Source organism: Chrysochloris asiatica, unplaced genomic scaffold (genome assembly GCF_000296735.1).
Source record: "Chrysochloris asiatica unplaced genomic scaffold, ChrAsi1.0 scaffold00215, whole genome shotgun sequence".
NCBI classification, from domain to species: Eukaryota; Metazoa; Chordata; class Mammalia; order Afrosoricida; family Chrysochloridae; genus Chrysochloris; species Chrysochloris asiatica.
The window spans coordinates 1,916,872-1,941,177 of NW_006408733.1; the positions used below are offsets into that span (position 1 = coordinate 1,916,872).

The window sequence follows — 24,306 nt, forward strand, 5'->3', positions numbered from 1 at the left end:
AAAAAAAAAAAAAAAAAAGGAAGTGAGTGATTTTCTTGTCAGTCTAGGAGCAGAGGGCCCTGGGACCATCAAGGGAGAAAAGTGGAGATCGGGACCCTACCCAGAGAAACAGTGACACCAGAGATGGAGACAGAGATGATGACATAGAGCAGCTGGGGACTTTAAACCCAGAGAGGGAGAGGGGCTGTGTGCTGACGACCGGGGGGGGCAGGCTTGCAGGGTATACCCTTTGGTTGGTTGATGATGCATAGAGGCGATTTTAACCATGGCAATGAAAATGAGAACATTGCTATATTATTGGTGATTGATTATTCTGGAATACTTATTCCAGATGAATATAAAGCTAGTGTTTGCCCATGTAAACTATCACATAATTCACAATAAAACATTTTTAAAAGGGGGGGGCAGTAATAGTCCATTTCAGCTAATGCCTAGGCATTTGAACTTTTTATATTCTATTTCATTTTTTATTATTTTAATTTTCTAGATTCATACTTCATGCATTCCATGTTCCAATTATTAATAGGTGTTTGCAGCTGGGGTTTTTTTTCCCCTCATTTTGAGTTATGCCCTATCAATAAAGGAAGGTCTATTCCGTTCGTCTCATTAGAATTGACTGTACTTTGAGGAGGCATCTCTTCCCCAGACATATTTTGAGTGCCTTCCAACCTGCGGGGCTCATCTTCCTTCCTGTAACTATACCAGACAATGTTCCACTATTCAAAGGTTTTCAGTGGCTTATCCCTCAGAAATGGACCTCTTCTTCCTTTTCTTTAGTCTTTCTTAGTCTGGAAGCTCCACTGAAACATGTCTATCTGCTGGTATCTGAAATACTAGTGGCATAGCTTTCCAGCATCACAGCAATATACAAGCCACCACAGTATGATAAAATGATGGACAAGGGGTTACATACCATGTCAGGAGAAAATTCCTCAAGCAAGTCTTTTTGGTCCCTGCAATGAGCCGTGGAATGAAACTTAATCAAGTCCTCCCTGGAGTGTTTCAAGGGCAGCATAAATGCCAATTGACTGTCTTGGCTTTGAGCGCAGTCCAGCTTATAGCCTGGAGCTGGTGTCCTTAGTGAGACATTCAGCCTGGGGATTTATGCTGCCCGGGCCCCAAGGGGGGCATCACAGGCTTCACAGAAGATGCAAGTGCCTTTTCTGTGATAATCACATCAACCAGCAGATACCCGTCCATGACCACAGGTCCCCTGAAATCCTAGAAAAGCCAGGGGCCATCCCCTTGGTGCTGTCTCTCATGCCTCTAGCTGCCTTTCTTGGACCTAGAACTACACTGGAAGAGAGACCTACTCTGGGTTGTTTACACTAAACATGATTGTCTAGAGCTGGGCCTCAGTCAGCTACTTACAGATTGCCTCAAGTTACAGAGACATCATTTTTAGAGGACTTGGAGAAAGAGGACTAGTTCTGCAGGTTCTTGCAAAGGGGCAAGAAGGAAGTAACCAATATGGGAGTCTGTATGGGTCAGGCTGGTCAGTTATAGACAGCCAAGTGTGTATATGTGCAATATTGTTGTTGTTGTTGTTAAGTGCTGTCGAGTCAGTTCCAACACATATGGTTGCCAAGGAGCAGCTGGTGTGCATGAACCACTGGCCTTGCAATTCAAACGACTTTGCAGTCCAGTGCATTAACTCACGGCTCCACACCAGGACTTCTTATATATGCAATTGATACTGCATTTTGCTCAATGTGGGCTCCACTGTGTTAAAGGGTTTGTGGGTTATGGCAGTGAGTGACAACTGGGAATCTGACAAGTATGGAAGGGGACACCTTCTCCTCTCTTCCTCCTCCCCAAAGAGAACCTGAGAAGGGGAGAGTTAGGAAAGCTCTGGATAAATGTTTCCGAACTGAATTTTAACTGGTAACTTTGATAGTACCATTAATCTAAACTCAAAAATCACTCTGGATCCTTCTGTTTAACATTTCATCACTAAATATTAGGCGTTGAGGGCTCATTTTTGTATTTCTTTTACCTGAGTCACTATGACAACATCCTCCACCTCACCTCTACTTAAATATTGTTTAATACTTAACTCTCATTTAATTACTTTCTTTCTTTATTAAAGGCAAGTACTTTGAAAATAGCTATTTAAAAGTCGAATACCAGGTCTTTAAGTAAAATTGTCTCTTTCCCAAAAACGAATGTGCATCAATACAAAGAATGGTCTAATCTGGCATCTGTTTATTTCTAGAAAGAACCTTGATTTTGCTAATATATTTTTATGCATTGGTGGGGGGGGGGGGCAAGCCATCCATAAAAAGACAATTACAGGGATGCAATCAGGCATTGATAGCAGTATTCAGAGGCATCTCAAAGAACATTCAGAAGAGGAAGGATTACAGGTTTAGTTTTATGTAGCTTCTTATAAATCAATTTTTAAAGTAATTTTCTCACATCCAATGAAGTAAATTTGATTTCTGTAGTCAGTATTCATGTTCCAGAAAACAATATGCACTTTATTCTATAATTATATGATGCCTATTGTTTTAGCCCAGAGACATTGTTTTATTTATTACAAAGTCAGGTTTTCCCCAGAGCTGAAGTCACAGGCTGGTAATGAGTTCAATGCTTAAAGAAGTGCAGCCTACAGCCTGGCATGTCCTTGAAGTGCTGGTGTACATGCCTCAGCACCTAAGTGATTACCCAAGAGTTATGCCTCTGCTCCCAGGGGATCTGAGACCTGCACTTGACAAGAGAGAGAGAAACAGATTGAGAGGTTCAATGATTTTGTAAGAGCTGTACCAAAAGTCCTCAGTTGAGTCTGGGAGTAAATGCACAGGCTTGTCCAGCCTGCTGCTCAAGGACAAGCCTTCTCTTTGGGCCATTCCAGCATGCCGTCACCTGAGAAATGCCAACAGACCACAAGTCCCCTCAAGGCTGCAGTTTGGAGGATGAGACAGGGTGGGGAAACAGGAGAAATCCTGATTTTGACACTGTGAGTAGGCAGCATTTTGGTGGATGGGAAAGCAGGAGGTAGGCACCTCGGTTGCCAAACCCAAAGAACCGGAAGTAGATGCAGTCCCTAGAGAAACCTAGCCCTGTGCCATGTACAGGTCACTCCACAAATATTTACTGAGAGCCAACTATGTATTGGGCGTGGGGTGCACAGCATACATGAATCCCAGGAGAGCACAGATTCTAGCAGGGGAGATAGACCCACTCAAAGAACAGTCTATGAAGAGAAATGATGGTGGTGCAGAGGGTTACGGAGGCAGCAGAGGGAGAGCTTTGGAGCAGTGTTGAAAGAATGGGCAAGCCAGCCAGCCTTTGGGAAGGAAGGAGCAGCAAGTAGCAAGTTTCAGAGCCGTGAATATGCCTGGTATGTTAGAGCAACAGCAGAGAGCCTAGAGAAGCTGGAATGAAATGCCCCAGGGAGAATAGAGATGGGCTGAGAGACAGGTTGGGCAGATGACATGTGCTGGCCCATGGGCTGGACCTGCAGCTCTGCCAGGACACCCTGAGCAGGGAAGGGCGTGATCTGACGTGTGCTTTAATGGGCCCCTCTGGGCTGCTGTGTGAACAGGAGACTACAGGAGTAAAAGCAGCGGTCACTGCCATCCCCCAGATGAGATGGTGACTGGGACCTAGGTGGTAGCGATGTAGACAGGTTACACCCCGAATGCATTTTGAAGGAAAGCTCTAGTTCCACATAGAGATTTGTCTATTTTCTTTGGTTCTCTATTTTCTTTGGTTCTATGGTTTTGGTGTGGATTAAACATTGTGATTACCCGACATATCATAAGTACTTGGAAACCATGAGCTGGTATTAGTACCGGGCCATCACAGAAAGATGTGCAGTTGGTCTGTGGGATCTCTGGAAGGTGGGGAGTGAGATTTGGGTGGGGCTGTGATTTTTCATGTTATAATTAAAAAGCCAAACCAATTGCCATGGAGTCAATTCTGACCCATGGCAATCCGTGTGTGACAGAGTAGAACCGTACTCCATAGGGAACCTGCTCCATAGGTTTGTAGTGGGTGATTTTCTAGAAGTAGATTGCCAGGTCTTCCTTCCAAGGCTACTCTGGGTGGACTTGAACTTCCAACTTGTAGGTTGGCAGCTAAATGCACCACCCAGGGGCTCTGTTATTATTAATAAAGCTTTTCTTGGCTTTTGGCTCCCTGGAAACAAACAAACCAAAAAAAAATTTTAAACACCTTGAAAACCAAAACCATACAACAAAACAAAAAGCAAACCCCTATGGGGTGGGAGCCAAAATTAAACCATCCCCCTGTCATTTCCACAGAAGCAATCTGATATCAGAAGGGACAGAGAGACCAACCCTGAGTGTGAGCAATGCTGGAGTTGTTAGGTGCTGTCGAGCAGGTTCCAACTCATAGCAACCTTATACACAGCAAAACAAAACACTGGCCAGTCCTGACCCAACCTCACAATCATTGTTACGCTTGAGCCCATTGCTGTTGTCACTGTACCAATCCTTCATGTTGAGGGTCTTCCTCTTTTGCGCTGACGCTCCACTTTGCCAAGCATGATGTTCTTCTGTGGAACCATGTAAAACAACCCTTCTCATCAAGGCAGCTACAAGAGCAAGGCTGGGGTAGGGTGTGGGGAGGTGGCTTCAGGGCACTCAATGGAAAGACCATGGGTATGAAAGCTCAGGGAAGCAGTGGTGTGCATGGGGAAATGTCAGCAGGGCTCCAGCACCAGACTTTAGCAAACAGGTTTTGTTCTGTCCCTTGGCTTGGAATTTGTTCTGGGACCAACCAAATAAGGCATTGAGGAGTTTACAAGTCTCCCACCATCTGGGTGCTATACCCAGATCTCCATCTCTCTTTCAACTTGCCACCCCACTACCAAGACTCCAGACAAAATATATTTTCCTCAACACTTAGGTTTTAACATAGAAAACCGCTTAGACTAGAAATATGTCTTTTCCACAATTGACTGTTAACTTTTCATAAGCAACTCAGGTATGAACCCTTTATGACTCTGTTATAAGACAGGACAAATCAGCTAGCTGGTGTTTTATTTTTATTATTGAGACTTCTGCAGAGTCATAGGAATGGAGCTGTTTTAAGCAGAGCAGTATTTCAGAGTAAACTTGTCGGGTTCCAGGAGCCTCGCCAGTATTTCACTCCACTGGGAGCACTGTCAAGAATTATTTTCCTGATACTGAAAATAAAGTATGTATCTGCTACTCACTAGCCCATCTCTGCCCTACCCCAAGCCTCAAGTTGGACCCACACCCTTTCACTGCGTAATTGCCCAGACAGCATCTTTGAAGAACCTCATGGTGGGTGTGTCTGGGCCCTTCTGGAGTGAAACAAGGTGGTCAGTGTTTCCAGGAAGGAGCATGTGGGGCCCAAGGAGCTGCCCTGCAACAACCTTTGTGCCACTCTGCCTATTGGCCTTCCACCCCTCCTGCCATCAGATTGCTTCTGTGCAAAAGACCCTTAGACAGGGCCAGGGAGATGGCTTGGTTCATGGGGCCAGAAGAAGTTTTGTATCTTATGATGATGATGATAATAATTACATATCTCTCAGGCATGTCACACTCCCCACTTTCCAAAATGTATCCACATGCATTCTCCCAACACCTCTATGAGGAAGCATGGCACTCCTTACAAGTGGAAAAACCAGTGCTGGAACAATTAGGTCAAGTGGCAGAACTCAAGTTAAAACCAGCCTGTCTCATTCGCATGGGCTAAATGTGATAGAGGTAAATAGTGATGCATGCTCAACCTTGGAACAATAGGGCTCTGTGATACAAGGATCAAAGCATAGTTTGAAGAGTATGTATACTGGTTTCCCTTGCCTACTATTGTAAAATGGAAGCTTGAGTTGGGTAGAAAGGAATGTCAGGAAACATGATTATAGAAAGTTTGTAAGCCTGTCTTCAGCCTATAACTGATTGGAATACCTAAAAGGGGTTCTAAAACTTGCCCAGTGAAATAGGCCTCTTGTGGAGCCTTTGCAGTGTATAGGACCTTAAGTGGAGTCCTGAGTCCCATCCAGAACCTTCTGAGGTGGGACATTCCCACTAGAAAGGACAAGCAGACCAGCCTGCAATAACTAGAGCAACAGAAGATACATCTTCAGAGAAAGATCATCAGGAAAACCCCAAAACAAAAATGGCAGTATGACTGGCTACTATAAGAATAAGCAAGTTGTTTTCTGGGAATCCATCAAGGCAAGCAATCCAGTCCCTTCAGGACAAACCTCCCTCTAGACTGAAACTCAACAAGTAACACATAAGCAGGCATGTAAGTTTTCTAGGCCCATATTGGTCTACTGGTGAATGGAAGAGGGGGAAAGGCAGCAATGAAGAAATGGGCTGAGTTCAACTATGTTCCACAGACTCCCATTGACCTGGAGATGAGAGAGAAAAGAGGAAAGGCTGGTTGGTCCAAAGTGTGGTGAGACCTGAGGACACCTAAGCCCATGGACAAGGACATAGCCACAGAGGGCTATGTTGTTATTGTTGTTAAGTGCCTTCGAGTCGATTCCAACCCATAGTGACCCTGTATAGAGTTTTCAAGGAGCAGCTGATTAGCTTGAACCACCAACCTAGCTGAGAGTAAAGCATCCAGCTGATATATGAAGTGAGATGAGTCACACAAGAACACCCAAACCTAGCCTCAATGGCTTGATAATCAGAACTCTACTAGAGGAAGATTACAAAAAATAAAAGAACAAAATTTTTGATAAAGGAAATGAGGGTAAATTGCTACAATTTGATGAACTTGACCTATATTCATGGAAATAGTAACCTAAATACCAACAGAGAGGGAAGGAGTCTTTATATCAAGTATTGATGCTATTCCCTCTGTACACAGGTTAGATAGGGATGGGCAACTTAGACATTGGCTACCTAAAATGAGGGGACAATAAAGGCACAAAGTGACTAGCTTACAAAGTTTCAAGGGAGAGTTTAGTTTAATAGTGTACGGGGGAAGAAAGAGTCCCCATTGAATAATTTTCTATTCTAGATGGGTCTGGTTAAAAGAGATGGGAATAATATCCTTATCATTCATTAGTGAGTAATTATTATCATGACTAATTGCGACTGTCACATTTGTAAAGGTAGAAGTTTTGTAACAAAAATGGGGGAGTAGTTAATCTTACAGTCCAGAAACAGAGGACCCTGGGACCATTGGGGAGAAGAGCACAAGCAGAATGTGAGACCTTATCCAGAGAAGCAGCAACGGCAGAGATGGGAACATGGAGAGAAGGAACAGCTGTGAGGACTCTAGATTCATGAGAAGAGAGGGACTAAGAGCTGGTGGCCAGGGGGCAGACTTGCAGAACGTGCCCTTTGGTGGTTTAAATTATTATATATGCCTGAGTGGTTTTTTGTTTTGTTTTGTTTTTAAAAGAGCTAAAGTGAATAGAGAGAAATATTGTTAACTGATGGTACATGGGGGGGATTATAATCATTGTAATGAAACAAGGTGTATGATTTGTTGAATGTAAAACTGACGATCTGCCCTGTAAACTTTCATTCAATCCATAATAAAAAAACTTTAAAGAAAAAACAAACCTGTCTCTCCTCTCAGACTGCACTGCCCCAGACCTGTTTCCCCCCAGTGAATGAGGACCATCTCCACCCTGTCTGCTCTGAGCACCATGTTTTCAGAAGTGTTTGGTAGCTAAGGCCAAGCCTGGTGAGAGATCTCCAGGAAACACTGGAAAATTCCATTCCATAGTATGTCTGCAGTCAGTGCCTGCAAGCCACCAGCATTGTACATGTTCTGCAAAACAGAACACCATGGACAGACAAGGCCCTGGGGAGTGCTTGTGGCAAGTGCTCATCAAGGAACATCAACACCGCCAAAGCGCCCCTGCCGCTCTGTCCCTCCCCTGTGCAATGGCCCAACAAGATAGATCCTGCCTTGTATAACTGCAGAAACCATGGTGACCAGTCTTGTAGGGCCATTCCTCATGGAACCCTTGGGTATCAGCACCTCCTGGTTCTGTTTTATGTTTCTACCCCTGTTCCTTGTTTGCCCCATCATCCTCATAGTTCTGTTTCCCTTTTCTTGGAGCCCTAGTGGTGCTGTGGGTGAGGTGCTGGAATGCTAACTCCAAAGTCAGTGGTTCCAATCTACCACTGTTCTTTGAGAGAAAGATGAGGCTTTCTGTTCCCAGAAAGATTTGCAGTTTCAGAAATTCTATATAGGGTAGCTATGAGTCAACTTTGATGGCAGTGGATTTGGCTTGTGTGGGGTTTGGACTATTAGATCTCTGCAAGATGCCTTAAATCATTTGGAATCAGCATGCTATTACCTGTAGGCCAAGTTCCACCCCCCACCCCCATGTTTTTTTAATGTCATTAGTGCCATGTCATTCCCTTACAAATGTGTGATGGCTGTCTGTCTACACTATAGTGGCAAGAGTTGAGTAGTTGACAGAAAGCTTATGGCCCAAAAAATATTTATCTGACCCTAAGAAAAAGTTTGCCAACCCCTAAGGTAAACAAGGTCTGCCCACCAGAAACAGAGCTGTTCACCAAGTAGACAAGGTCCCGAGCATTTAAGCAGGCAGCAAGAGGAAAAGAAGAGGACACGGTGAATTTCATTGAACTGGAGAAGGGAGTATATGTGGAATGGGGGGAGGGGGGTAGGAGGGAGCGGTGTTCAAGCAGGGCTTCATGGAGGAAGTGTCATATGAACAAAATTTTAAATGGATGTGGAAGAAGGATGGTATACCAACAAATAGAGGCCCATACCACCTTGAAGGCAGCTCTGGCTAGATCAAGGGGGTCAGTGAAAAGGAAGCCCGCACAGCTACAAGATTTCTGCCTTGCTGGCAAACCACTGGGCGTAGGCTGTCCTTCCAGCCTACTCAGTTGTGTTCTCTGAACCAGCCTCATTGTGTTCTTTGCCCCGTGCAGGACTTCGGAGAGGATGACTCCCTGTACATCACCAAGGTGACCACCATCCACATGGGCAATTACACATGCCATGCCTCTGGCCACGAGGAACTTTTCCAGACCCACGTCCTGCAGGTGAATGGTTAGTAAATGGCTCTATGCATGTTGTTCCCTGAAAAATGTTCCCAAAATGCTACCCAGAACAATCCTTGCCCCCTCCTGTATTATCTTCAGAGGAAAACATCTAGACCCAAAATATCTCATTTCTTTCATACATAAAGAGAAATGGTGGGCTAAGGACAATATCTGACAAATTTGACTTCCCCCAGAGTCACCTCTGATGAAGTTAATTCAAGTGCTAATGAGGGTGGTCCCTTAGGTGCATCATGCTGGGCAGCCAAGGCCCCAGCAAGCCACTGTAGCATGTGGCTTGGGGTCTGATAAATGTGAGAAGCAGAAAGTGTGTTTTTAAAATCATTCTCTTTTGCAAACAGTATGGAACTGTATCACTTGCTCAATCTGGGGACATTTTTTCCTACAACAAGAGCTTATTTCCATCTCTTTTCCAAAGCTCAGTGAACCTAGGCTGACCCAGAACCAAGTTGGGAGGACGGGGTGGCTTTCCTTGGTTCTCACTAGCCCCTGAATTGCCATGACTCCTACACGTGGAAAACCTCACCTCCTCCAGATTATAATGTCATTCATTACAACAGCCAATCCCTGTGCTGGGCTCTTCACATGAACTATCCCATTCAGTAGATGAGTTTCTAGATGAGGTCATTTGGCTGAGATCATACAACCGGTAAATGAGCTAACAAAATCTGTCTGGACTACACTGCTAGAGGCTTCCACCTTATCACCACAACCTTCAAAACAAGCAGGCCAAAGACTAAGCCCACATAGTAAATTGGCCCCCGGCCCACCCCCCCCACCCTACCCCCCAGTGAAATTATACTCATCTAACCAAGCTCTGGTAGCATAGTGGTTACAAGTCAGGTTGCTAACCTCAAGGTCAGCAGTTCAAAACTCCCAGCTGTTCAACAGGAGAAAGATGATGTTTTCTACTCCCATAAAGATTTACAGCCTCAGAAATCCTATACAGGGTCGCTATGAGTTGGAACTGACTCCACGGCACACAATCAACAACAACAACCACCAAGCCTAGCCTTGGGTGCATTCCCTTCACAGAGCAGGCCTGAGCAGGATATTCATGTACCAGGGAAGACTGTGGCCATTCCAAATCAACCCCAAGATTCCTGTGCTAGCTGGTGGTCAGAGCTTTGGTTTAGAGAAGAAAGTGAGCAAGGTGTAGAAAATGGCCACATCATGATATTCAGCTTTGCTTACCTCCGGGATGCAGGGTAACAAGCCATTAAGGACACCTTGGTAAACTCTGCTCTCCTAAGCCATATTAGAATTTCCCTGGAGCTGAAATATGGCTTGAGTTTTTGAGGTTCTACTGGTGTACTTGTTGGCTTGAATGCAAGCTTATAATGAAGTCTCTGGACTTTGCCAGAAATAACCCAGAGGTTCCAGTCTAACACCCCCAAGAGAACCAACCGAGGCTGGGACTCTGGTCCCTACAGGGGATCAAGCTCATGTTCTGCATCATAAAGAAAGCTTTACCACTTACAAACTGGCAGGAGACACACAGGAGTGAAGGTGGGGGACCAGTTTGTGGCAAAATAACTCTGAGTGACTCTCTCCAAATTCCTTAGATTCTCAAACCTGGAAAAGAGAAATCAAATCATATTCCAAGATCCTCAGCTCAGCCCACCCCCATTCAGCCCCCACTTCACAGGAACCAGTGCAAAGGGAGAGGGCCAGAGCCAGGGTCCCTTTTAGTTCCTCTACAGCAGACCTTTGAAGAGGGGCAGGGAGTCAACTGCAAAGAAATCTGACTAACTCACAGGTGAGACCATCTAGAGAGCTGGAGCTTCTGCAAGATGCTTTGCTAGCTCAGATTTCTTTATTGAGTGGCAAATTCATGATTCATGGCATCAGGAGAGTTTTGTGCCACATGCTCCCCAGAATTCTGTGCTCATGTGAATAGAGCCAGTTCCTAACTCTCAGTGCTGAATTCCAGGAGCACAGCCCACAAACACTATAAGGTGACTCAGGGTCAATGTCAGAAAGAAACGTCTTCCTTCAGATGGGAAACAGGATGTATAGTGGATGTTGGCAAGTTCTTTTCAGGTTCTACCACTCCTAGCCACAGTCCAGAGATTGCTTTCTCTCCACTGAAAAGGGTGCCTTTGACCATCAGAGTCTAAACAAAGAGCAAGAACCTTGCCACTGCAGCACGGAGAAAGACTCCTTGAGATCCATTTCCTAATTGCTATGAGATTTACGACTTTTCTTCTAGTTGAGGTGCTGGCAATAGAATTAGAGGAAGCATGCTGGGACCTCTGCACCCTCTGATGTGTTTTCTACCTCATTAAATCGGCTCACTGTCTTCAGCCCATCAGGGTGGCGTGAAATCCAAGAGCCCATGAGGTCCCTGGACTTGGCAGACTACAGGGCACTTGGGTGGCACTTGGATCCATTTATCAGTCCCCTCATGGGAGGATCATCCTAAAGTCAGCCAATCGTTGCCTTCTAAGGGCCCAAGGCCATTGCTTGATGACCTGGCATCCAGAGTGAAGTTTTTTAAGTAGTCCAGAAGTTAAACTTGCTGTGTTGAATGTAGAGGGAGGAAAATTGTATCTGTGTGGGAAACTGTTGTTGAAAATATGAGGGGACTTCAAAAAGTTGGTGGAAAATTGAATTAAAAGATAATGGACATTTCCCATGGCCTTTTAAAGCCCCTTCATGGAATGGTATGAAAGACAGGCTCCAAGTGTAGTGCAGCAGCCAGCTGTGCAGACTCCAGGTGCTGCTCAGGCTCCCAGGAGAGACAGCTCACAGAGACATTGTGCAGGCTTCAGGCAGGTGCCAAAGGAGAATTAGCCACAAGGCAGGAGGACCTGGGCAAGCCCTGTTGGTGCTCAGGACAGAGAAAATGTTGCCTTGCTATGGATTCTCAAGAGGAAGTAGAGAGAGGCAGTAACAAATTCATCTGCTTCATTTGGTCCTTTTCCCCAACCATCCCAAGCCGGAGCCAAAATCATGAACAATGGCTCTGAATGGATTGGATAAAGTTAGGACTCATTGTCCAGCAGTGTTGGCTGAGTGCAGCTTTGTCCCCCCTTGGCCTGGCAGATGGTCGGTGACTTACTGAGCTGAGGCAGTACCTGGGACAGACAGACAGCAAGCAGTGCTCTGTGTCTGCTGTACCAGGTCTTTTCCTCAATCAGATGGGAGATAGAAAGGAGTGAAGGATGAAGGGGAGAGGGTGTCCCTGACCAATCACTGCTTCTTTAAGTTAATAGGTGGCCTGTCGTCCAGGTGGCACAGTGGTTAAATGCTCAGCTGCTAAGCCAAAGGTCAGCAGTTTGAACCCACCAGCCACTCAGCAGGAGAAAGATGTGGCAGTCTGCTTCCATATAGACTGACGGTCTTAGAAAGATTTACAGCCTTGGCAACCCCATGAGGTGGTTCTACTCTGTTCTACAGTTCTACTCTATGCCATGAATCAAAATCAACTCAATAGTAATGGGGTTGGTTTTAGGTCCAAAAGATGGAGATACCTTTGCCTAGGAACAGCACAGTTGGGTGGGTACTGTCCCTGCCTGTGTACAGTATAGTTTGGAACTGTAAACACTGCTGTGCAAGGGCTGAAGACAGGAACACTAGAGTCAAAGAGATCTGGATTCCTGGTTCTCATTCATCCTTAACATATAGTCCTAGGCAAGTAAATAAACTCTCCTGTAAACACGTTACTGTGGTTGTTAGGTGCCGTCGAGTCAGTTCCAACTCACTGTGACCCTATGCACAATAGAGCGAAACACTTCCCAGTCCTATGCCATCCTCACAATTGTTGTTACACTTAAGCTCATTGCTGATGCCACTGTGCCAACCCATTTTGTTAGGAATCTTCCTCTTTTTTGCTGACCCTTTGCTTTACAAGCATGATGTTCTTCTCCAGGGACTGGTCCCTCCTGATACCATGTCTGAAGTATGAGAGACAAAGTCTCGTTATCCTGACTTCTAAAGAATACTCTGGCTGTATTTCTTTCAACACCGATTTGTTTGTTCTTCTGGTAGCCCATGGTACTTTGAATATTCTCCAACACCATAACTCAAATGCATCAGTTCCTCTAGGGTTGTGTAACTTTCACATGCATTTGAGGCTATTGAAAATAGCATGGCTTGGATCAGGCATACTTTACTTCTCAAAGTAACATCTTTGCTCTTAAACACTTTGAAGAGATCTTATGCTGTAGATTTGCATAATGCAATATGTCATTTGATTTTCTGACTGCTGCTTCCTTGAGTGTTGATTGTGGATCCAAGCAAATGAAGTCTTGGACATCTCCCATCTTGTCTCCATTTATACGGTGGTGTGCTGTGTAATTGGTTCCAACTCATAGAGACCCTGTATAGGGTTTCTGAGGCTGTAAATCTTTATGGGAACAGGGCTGGTAGTTTTGAACAGCTGACCTTGAGGTCAGCAGTCCGACTCATAACCACTACACTACCAAAGCTCTTCTCCATGTACATGGGTGTTATTTATTGATCCGGTTGTGAGGATTTTTGTTTTCTTTACACTGGAGTATACCCATACTGAAGTCTGTGATCTTTGATCTTCATCAGAAGTATTTTAAGTCTTCTTCACTTTCAGCAAGCAAGATTATATCATCTGCATACTGCAGGTTGTCCATAAGTCTTCCTCCAATCCTGATATCGCATTCTCCTTCATATATAACCCAGCTTCTCATATTATTTGCTTAGCATACAGATTGAATGAATACAGTGAAAGAATACAGCCCTGGCACACACCTGAATGGTTTAAAACCAGCTAAGCTGTGCTCCAGGGCTGTAAAAATGGGAAAAGCAAAAGTTGCTCCAGCCTTATTGGCTTAGGTTATATATGTAAACATTTGGGAAAATGCCTGTCACAGGGTATCATTCCAAATTCAAAGTGAAGCAGACATAGGGGACATGTTGAGTGCGTCTCAAGCCATACTTAACTATATGAGGCAGCTTCAAAGAATCCATGGAAAAATTCCATTATCTTTTTTTTTTCTTAAGTTTTTATTGTGACTTATGTGATAGTTTACATGGGAGAACATTAGCTTTACATTCATCCTATTGTATTTCATTTCATTGCAATAATTACAATCCTCTCCTTGCATCATCAAACAACCAAAGAGTACACCCCACAAGCCTGGCTACCAGCACACAGCCCCTCTCCCTCCCTGAGTCCAGAGTCCCCAGCCTTTCCATCTCTCCATGTCATCATTTCTGCCTCCATCTCTGGTGTCACTGCTTCTCTAGGTAGGGTCCCACACTCTGCTCTTCTCCCTTGATGGTCCCAAGGACCTCTGCTCCTGGACTGCAAAATCAACCACTCCCCTCCTTTTGTTACAAAACATCTACCCTTACATTTTCAACCCTCATAGTCAGTCCTGATAACAATTATTCACTACTGTACTCAAGAGTCTTATCCCCATCTCCTTTCATCAGCCTCATCCAGGCAGATTGAAAACCACTCAGTGGAGCTTCTACCTTCCCCCACACCCTCTGGATCTAGGCTCCCTCTTGAAAGCTTGTAAGCCAGTCACTTCTTGCCTTTGCAGCCCCTCCCCCTTTTGGGTAGCCAATGTCTAAGTTGCCCATCTCTGTTAACCCTGTGTACCAAGGTGGTAGAAATGATCCTCGCTGTAAAGATTTGTTCCCTCTTTTGATCTCTTACATCCATAAATATAGGTCAAGTTCATCAAATTGTAGCAAATTTTTGTTTTCCTCTTCTTTCTTCTTTTAGTTGACTTCTGATCATCCAGCCATTGAAGCCAGGTAGTATCTGCAAGTATGGGTGTTCTTGTGCATCTCCCCTCACTTCATATCAGTTGGACACTTCACGCTCCGCTCTAGTCCTCTGTGGCTATGTCACTGTCTCTGGGCCCAGGAGACCCCAGGTCTTGCCATACCGCTGGCCAACCAGGTCTCAATCTGGATTCACAGGAGTCTATTGAATGTGGTCGGACTTAGCTCATAACTTCATTGCTGTTTTTCCCCCACTTCCCCTTATCGGTGACCAACGTGGTCACCAGCCAGACCACATGCCTGCTCATGCATTCCCCTTGAGTCTTAGTCTCAGAAGGGGGTTTTCCCTGAGAGAGCCCGACCACTTGCCTTGATGGCTCTTAGGTGAACAACTTGCTTGTTCTTGTAGTAGTCAATCAATCAGACTGCCATTATTGTTTTTTATTTTCCCTACCAGTCGTTCTTTCAAGAAATATCTTCTGTTCTAGCTGCTCCAGGCTGGTCTTCTTGTCTTTTCAAGTGGAAATTTCCCACCTCAGAAGATTCTGGATGGGAATCAGGATTCCACCTATGGTTTTATGCAATGCAGAGGCTCCACAGGAAGCCTCCTTCACTGGGCAAGTTCTAGCTCCATACAAGCTTTCTATGGTGATTTCTGGTTATTCCTTTCTCTCCCCCTCAAGTGTCTATTTTACAATGGTATGTCAGGGAAACCAAGATTCAAAAGACAGCCAAGCATCTTAACATTATTTCCCCTCTTGTTCCAAGGTTGTGCATACATCATTATTAATCTCTGTTCCACTTAGCCCATGCAAACCTGCCTAACTGTTCTCCCATCTGCCTTGTTCTTTCACTCCCCTCCCCCTTCTTGTGTCTTGCCACCACCACTACCCCAGCACCTAAGATATCCTGTGTCTATTCCATTATCTTTTAACTCCATTTTTCAACAAACTTTTTGAAAACTGCTCATATTTTGCTGGCACAGATGGTCCAAGCCATTTATTTCTTGGACAAGCCAGAAATAAGACACGGGCTTCTTCTGCCTAGAGGTGCTCCCTTCCTTGGCTCCCTGGTGACTGGGGCTTCTCCACCCAGGACTCTGCTCTGACTTGGTTGCTTAAAGGGAATCCTTCCGAATGGCTGGCTGCTCCTTCCCTTAAATTGTTAGTATAGACCAGGCTTCCCAGAGATGAGGCCCAAACACTGACATGATTTATAACTCCAAGCAAACCTCCCGCATTGCTTTCATAGGAAGGAGTAAGCATTTCAGACATAAATGATTAATCCATTAAATTAAAAACACCCTCAACCTCCCTATGGTTCAGACAAACCTCAATTCATTCCCCAAAACACAATAATCTCACAAATCTGCTTATTACTCCAGCTTTAGTACTTTTTTGTGTGACTGTACTTCTTACTTAAGGACATATTTATGCTGCCTTTCACCTTGTAAATGATCGATGTTGCCCAAAGAAAATGGGCCTTTGTGTTATGTATTCAAATGTTCTTATTCAAAGGTTTTGCAAATTTAAAAGAAAATGAATGTGTTTGCTCAGGATGTATTAGTTTCAGATGATTTTTAGTGTGCAGATTAACATCAAAGAAAAAGTCAGAGAAAACCAGATGGGTCTTTGCCATGTTGCTGGTATAAAGTTACAATCCCACCCTGAAAAGGATCCCAGCCCTCCACCCAGAAACCAATTGCCATACAGTTGACTACTACTGAACTCCATAGGGTTGTCAAAGAAGGCCTTTTGGAAGATCACCAAGCCTTTTTTACAAGACACCTCTATGTGAGTTCACACCATCTACCAGCTCTGGTAGCGTAGTGGTTACGAATCGGGCTGCTAATCTTACGGTCAGCAGTTCAAAACTACCAGCTGTTCTGCGAGAGAAAGATGAGGCTTTCTGCTCCCTTAAAGATTTACAGTCTCAGAAACTCCACGGCATGTAACAACAACAACCTTTTGATTAGTAGTCAAGCACACCCAACTGTCTACATCACCCAGGGACTCCTAGATGCTTTCTGTTTCTCACCAAATGTGACACAAGACTTACTTTGGGGTCAAGGACATGATTGGTAGCTTCAGAGACACAGCAGTAGATCCTGCCCCACCCTTATCCTGCTAGACAGTCAGAAGCCCCATCCTCTGACTGTAGTGATATAGGATTGAGAAGATGTATGGCCAGGTATTCCCTCAGAGCCTGGAGCCTCATCTGCTCCTGTGAAGAATTACAGTTTCAGAAACCTTAGAGAACAGTTCTGCTCTGTCCTATTGGGCTGCAATGATTTTACATTTCCCTGGTTCCCCTCTCTCAGCAGTCTGAAGAATCCATCTCACTGTGTTGCTGCTTCTAATTCACACAAGTACAATAAGCCTTCACTCAGAAACCCTTTAATGCAAAGCAATAGTCCACTTCAATGAGAGAAGTGGTTATGTCTCCAAGAGTGGAGACAATACTATGGAATTGGGGAGCATGGATTAAGTACAGTTTTCTCTTCCTGATCCTAGATGCCTCCCCCCGGGGGCAGGTCTGATGCTGCCCCTCCCTGATACACCTTTAGAAAGGGGAGGAGTATTTGATTTTTAGTAAAAGGGTACAGGCTTCTTGAAAACGGAATGCTTACCCACTTCTGTTTCCTTTGTGGTTGTCTGTGCTTGGTGCTGTTTTTATGGGCTGACTCTGGTTGGTGGTTATGCTTTTAAGGTTCCCTCACTAGCTTCTTTCCCTTGCAGCTGGTTGTTTTTCTTGAAGTTGATGTTATTTTTCTCTATCAGGGTCTCAGGTCCTGTTTTCTTTCTCATTGTCTCCAGGCTGTCTCTCTAAGGCCAAAGCAGGCGGAGGGTTCAGGATATCCCTAGTCTGTCCCTATCAATGTTACTATTCTTGTTGGAGTAAGATATCTCTTCCTTCTTGTCTGTGTTTAGAGAGGGAAGACCTAAGGTTAAGGGGCATCTGTGAAGCCAGCATAGGAGAGGCCCAGGGGTCCTAATCTGTCCCTGACAATGAGTCAGAATCGACTCAATGGAAGTGGATATCCAAGAATATATCTCAGTCTTTCTTCATGTCTTCAGTAAAATTTTATGGATTTCTTCATGTTGGATATGGAACGAGGGATATCACTACTAATGTCAGATGGGTCTTGACTGAAAGCAGAGAATATGAGTAAGATGTTTACTTGTGCCTTATTGACTATGCAAAGGCTTTCAGTTGTGTGGAACATGACAAGCTATGGAAAACATTGTGGAGTAAGAGTATTCCGTAACACTTAATTGTGCTGATGAGGAACCTGTACATAGACCAAGAGGCAATTATTCAAACAAAACAAGGGAACACTGAATAGTTTAAAAATAGGAAAGTTGTGCACCAGGGTTGTATTCTTTCTTTCACAATACTTAATCATCTGTATGCTGTGAAAATAATTCAAGAAACTGGATTATATGAAATAAAACATAGCATCAGGATAGGAGGAAGACTCATTCACAACCTGCAGATGATACAACCTTGCTTGCTGAAAGCCAAAAGATCTTAAAATACTTACTGATGGAGATCAAAGACTATAGCTTTCAGTATGGTTTGCACCTTAACATAAAACAAAAATTCTCCCACTGGGACCAATAAATAACATCCATATAAATGGAGAAAGGATTGAAGTTGGCCAAGACTTCATTTTGCTCAGATCAACCATCAACACTCATGGAAGCAGCAATCAAGAAATCAAACAACATATTGCATTAGGCAAATCTGATGCACAAGAATTCCTTAAAGATGTTAGTATGAGGTCTAAAGTGTGCCTGACCCAAGCCATAGTATTTTTCATTAACCTTATGTAGTGATTATGAATCAAGCTGCTAACTTCAAGGTCATCAGTTCAAAACTACCAGTCATTCTGTGGGAGAAGATGAGGCTTTCTACTCCTGTAAAGATTTACAGCCTTGAAAACCCTGTACAGGGTCACTATGAGTCGGAGCCGACTCCACGGTACTTAACAACATATACATGCAAAAGTTGGACAGTGAATAAGGAAGACCATAGAAGAATTGATGCATTTGAGCTATGGTGTTGGAGGAGAATATTATAAATACCATGGACTGCCAAAAGAACAAACCAATCTGTCTTAGAAGTACAACCAGAATGCTCCTTGGAAGCCAGGGTGGCCAGACTTTGTCTTTCATACTTCAGACATCTTGCTAGGAGGGACAAGTCCCTGGAGAAGGATATCATGTATGGTAAAATGGAAGGTCAGAGAAAAATAGGAAGACCCCCAGTGAGATGGATTGGCACAGTGGCAGCAGAGATGGGCTCAAATGTCGTAAAGATTGTGAGTTTGGTACAGGACTAGGCAGTGTTTTGTTCTGTTGTCATGGGGCTGCTATGAGTCGGTGCCAGCTCGATACTACCATATAAATTTTTCTCCATCCTTTAAACAGTTGTACCTCTCATTGTTTGCCTTCCATTGGCAACATCCAGTATAATGTTGAGTGTCTAATTTTGCCTCCTTTCCTTTTCTCTTTTCCTTTTCTCTGACTTAATGGTTCACCATTTCTAAAAGGATGGTATTGTTCCTTTTTATGGAGGTATTCTTCAATGTAGAAAGAAAATATAATCCTGTGCATGTTTCATTGATTAATTTTTCCCCCAAGAAATGGATTTTGACTTTTTTTCAAAGGTTCTTTCAGTGTCTAGCAAGAGAATCAAATGTGCTTTTTTTCCTCCTTTAACTGTCTTTGACTTCAAATATGATTAATTATAGATTTCCTAATAGTAGTCACTGAAATACATTATACTTGGTCACATTATACTCTTTCAATACCAGGCTAGGTGAGATTTGTTAATATTTTACTTAGGATTTTGCTATATAATGTCCTAATGAAATAGGTCTGGCGTCTTGTTTGTGTTCACTTTGTCAAGTTTTGATCTCCAGGTTATATTTGCTTCATAATATAATTTAGAATATTCTCTCTGCACTAGAAAGTATCCTCCCCTTAAATGTATGAAAGAACTCCCTATAAAACTAAACCGGTTCCTTTTGAACTTTCAAGAATTTTTTAAATATCCTCTTTTTTATTCGATGTTGTCAATTTGACGTTTCCTTTTAGAGGAGCCATTTCATTGAGATGTTCACACTTATTATATATAATTAAATGTCTTCATTTCACATTTTTTTAACTCTAAACTTGCCAGAAATTTAACAGTTTTATTGGGGTTTACAAGCATAAAACTCTGAGATTTATTTCGCAATTCTATTATTTTTCTCCCCTTGGCTTTCTAATTGAATCATTCATTACTATTTCTATTTCTATGGTTTTCCCCCCTGACTTTCGCTAGGTTTACTTTGGGGTGTTGTTGTTGTTACATGCCTTTGAGTCAGTTCTGACCCATAATGACCCTATATAGGGTTTCCAAGGAGCAATTGGTGAGCTTGAACCACTGACCTGGTGGTTCAAACCAACTTTGCAATCCAGTGCATTAACCCATAGTGCCACACTAGAGCTCAAGTTTAAACCCTCCCACCTTACTGACCCTACTCTGTCTTTGTTGTTGTTGTTAAGTGCCATCAAGTCAGTTCCGACCCATAGCCACCCTGTACAGGGTTTCCGAGGGTGTAAATCTTTACGGGAGTAGAAAGCCTCATCTTTCTCCCGCAGAGCGGCTGGTAGTTTCGAACCGCTGACCTTAAGGTTCGCAGCCCGATTCGTAACCACTACGCTACCAGAGCTCCTTTAGCCACCCTCAAACTAGAATGCTGAGTGTTCTGTCTTCTTTTGCAGCTTCCCACTGCCCAGCCAACCTGAGGGAGAAAGATTAGGCTATCTGTTCCCACAAAGATTTACAGCCTCGGAAAACCTCTACAGGGCAGCTATGAGTCAGAACCAACTGTACAACACTTAATAACTGCCCAGCCCTCCTAGGCCCACATGTTCTATCTATGTACTTAAATTAACAACCTACCCAAGTCAAAAGCTATTATCTATTCAGCCTGAACTTTGTTTCACCTTCCACCAAATGCAGAGTATGGAAACATTTCCTAGAAATGTTAGTAATGTTAGTATTTCTTTCCTCTGAACTAACAGGAGTCAGAGAAGAGAGACACACTTTTATGTTCCAAGCAGCCCTCCAGATGTGCATCAGCTGGAATCCTACATAGCTACTACATATCTACTTCAGTGGCCTCATCATAACAAGGTCCCTCTACCACACCCTGAAACTCTCCCACAGAACTGTGAACAAAGAGAAAGTGGACAGGAAGGAGGGTGGAATGGAAACATTAACCACAGGGAGGAAATGGGATAACTGTTATTGCTTGGAGTGGATTGCAATCACTGAGATGAAACAAAGTGCATGACTGATGATCTTCTCTGTAAACCTTCATGCAATTCACAATAATAGGAAAAGGAATAAAAGGAGACAATGGGAGCTGATAAATTGGAGACAAAAAATTTTTTTCAAAAAAGAAGAAAAAAAAGTGGAGAAGTAACCCAGATTTAATTATTCTGCGTGGTTTGACATAGAATCACTCTGAACTCATATTGTTTAAGCATTTCTAGGCCACTCAGTGGACTCCTGATATGGCTCTATAGGATCAGCACTGAACTGAGAACCACAGGTTGGCAGTTCAAACCCACCAGATGCTCCTTGGAAATCCTATTCCAGGGTCGCTATGAGTTGGAACCAACTTGACGGCACTTCACAACAGACCAGTCAGAGATTATGCCCTTTGCAGTTTACCTAGTTGGCTTTCTCCTCTGCCTACCACGCACGTAACGTACACACACACACAAATACACACACTTTGTTCCCTTATCAACCAGATGAAAGACTTGAAACACACTGAATTAATTGAATTGTTAGCAGCCTGCTGAGAAGTGTTGATAGGAGCTAGAGTTCATTTCTGATAATGTACACTGGAGTTTTGCTTTTGCTCCCTTCCCAACCCAAGCACAAATCACTAGAAATCTACGACCTTGCTCAGGTTCCAGGATCAACACCAAAGCCTCCTTTTACATTAAGCATTGATTTGTTCTGGCCCTAAAAAAAATCTGCTTTATTTTATCAGAAAACAGGAACTTCCAGAAAACATAGTGAATTCAGGAAGAATTCATCACCCACCTTTTCAGAGTGTGATATGTGCATTTTACTTAACTTAATGTCCAAGTGTCTTTACTTTACCCTACTCCTATCAAGTCGGTTCCAACTCATACTGACCCGTAGAACAAAACAGAATTGTCCAGCAAGGTTTTACTAGGCAGTCAATCTTTACGGAAACCGACGGCCTCACCTTTCTCCTGTGGAATAGCTGGTAGGTTCAAATCACTGACCTTTTGCTTAACAGCAGAGTACTTTACCAACTGCACTACATCAAGGATCCCTTCTTTGCTTTGTGGTTGTTATTAGTGCTGCCAAGTAGGTCCCAATTCACAGTGACCTTATGCACAACAAAACCAAACAGTGCCCGGTCCTGTGCCAGTCTCACAATCACTGCTACCCTTGAGCCCGCTGTTGCTGCCACTGTGCCAATCTATCTCGTGGGGAATCTTCCTCTTTTTTGCTGACCCTTCACTTTACCAAGCATGATATTGTTCTTCATTGGGGAATGGTCCCTCCTGATAATATGTCTGAAGTATGAGAGATGAAGTCTTGCCATCTGGCTTCTAGAAGCATTCTGGCTGTACTTCTTCCAACACAGATTGGTTTCTTCTTCTGACAGTCCATGGTACTTTCAATATTCTCCACCAACACCATAACTCAAATGCATCAATTCTCTAAGGTCGTCTTTTATTCATCATCTAAATTTCACGTGCATATGAGGCTACTAAAAATACCATAGCTTGGGTCAGGCACACCTTAATCCTCAAACTGACATCTTTACTCTTCAACACTTTAAAGAGGTCTTGTGTAGCAGATTTCACCTAATGCAATACGTCGTTTGGTTTATTAACTGCTGCTTCCATGAATGTTGATGGTAGACCCAAGCAAAATGAAGTCTTTGACAACTTCAATCTTTACTACCTTTATATGGATGTTGTTTATTGGTCTAGTGGTGAAATTTTCTGTTTTCTTTACATTGAGTTGCAACCCATACCAAAGGCTGTGGTCTTTGATTTTCATCAGAAAGTATTTTAAGTCCTCTTGGCTTTAAGCAAGCAAGGTTGTATCATCAGCATATTGCAAGTTGTTAATGAGTCTTCCTCCAATCCTGATGTTCTTCATATAATGCAGCTCGTCAGATTATTTGCTCAGCATACAGGTTTAATAATTATGGTGAAAGAATAGAACCCTGGCATACACCATTCCTAATTTTAAACTATTCAGTGTCCTCTTGTTCAGTTCTAACAACTGTTTCTTGGTCTACATACAGGTTCCTCACGGGCACAATTAAGTATTCCAGAATACTCTTCTCTCTCAATATCGTCCATAGGTTTTCATGATCCACACAACTGAAAGCCTTTGCATAGCCAATAAAGCACAGGTAGACATCTTTCTGGTATTCTCTACTTTCAGTCAAGATCCATCTGACATCAGAAATGATAGCCCTCGTTCAATGTCCTCATCTTTATCCAACATAACCCTCTCTCAGTTCCCTGTCAATGTACTGTTGCTGTTTTTTTAATTATCTTTAACAAATTTTACTTTCATGCAATATTAATGATATTGTCCAATGATTTCTACATTCAGTTGAATCACCTCTCTTTGGAATGGGCACAAATATGAATATCTTCCAATCAGTTGGCCAAGTAGCTGTCTTCCAAATTTCTTGGCATAAATGAGTGAGTGCCTCCAGTGCTGTCTCAGTTTGTTGAAAGATTTCTATTTGTATCCCATCAATTCTGGAACCTTGTTCTTTGCCAATACCGCCAATGCACCTTGGACTTCTTCCTTTACTATCATGGTTCTGGATCATATGCTACCTCCTGAAAGGTTGAACATTGACCATTTCTTTTTGGTAGAGTGACTCTGTGTGTTCCTTTCATCTTCTTTTGAAGTTTTCTGCATCAGTCAATATTTTGTCCATAGAATCCTTCAATATTATAAGTTGAGGCTTGAATTCTTTCTTCAGTTCTTTCAGCTTGAGGAATGCTGAGCATGTTCTTCTCTTTTGGTTTTCATACTGCAGGTCTTTGAACATTTTGTTATATTTGACTTTGTCTTCTCGAGCTGTCCTTTGAAATTTTCTGTTCAGCTCTTTTACCTCCCCTCCTCATTTCTTCCATTTGCTTTTTTAGTATCTCAATGCTGGAAAGCATGTGGCAGAATCCCTTCTGACATTCATTTTCGTCTTGTCCTTCTTTCTTGTCCTTTTAATGAACTTTTGCTTTCTTTCTTTTTGATGTTCTTGACATCATCCAATAGCTTTTCTGGTCTTCGGTCAGTAGTATCCAATGCATCAAATCTGTTCTTGAGATGACCTCTAAATTCTGATGGGATACGTTCAAGGTCATTTTGGCTCTCATGTACATGTTTTAATTTTCTTCAGCTTTAGTGTGAACTTGCATACAAGCAATTGATGGACTGTTCCACAGTCTTCCCCTGGCCTAGTTTTAGCTGATGGTATGGAGCTTTTCCAGTGTCTCTTTCCACA

General features: G+C 43.2%; 1 protein-coding gene across 1 annotated transcript in view; it reads left to right on the forward strand.

Annotated features, from left to right (window-relative positions):
* FSTL4 (follistatin-like 4) overlaps nucleotides 1-24,306 on the forward strand; it is a 676,535-nt gene that overhangs the window by 604,942 nt on the left and 47,287 nt on the right. The window contains exon 8 of the mRNA XM_006872911.1: nucleotides 8,877-8,997. Coding sequence (XP_006872973.1) covers nucleotides 8,877-8,997 — 121 coding nt within the window. The remainder of the gene's footprint in view (nucleotides 1-8,876; nucleotides 8,998-24,306) is intronic.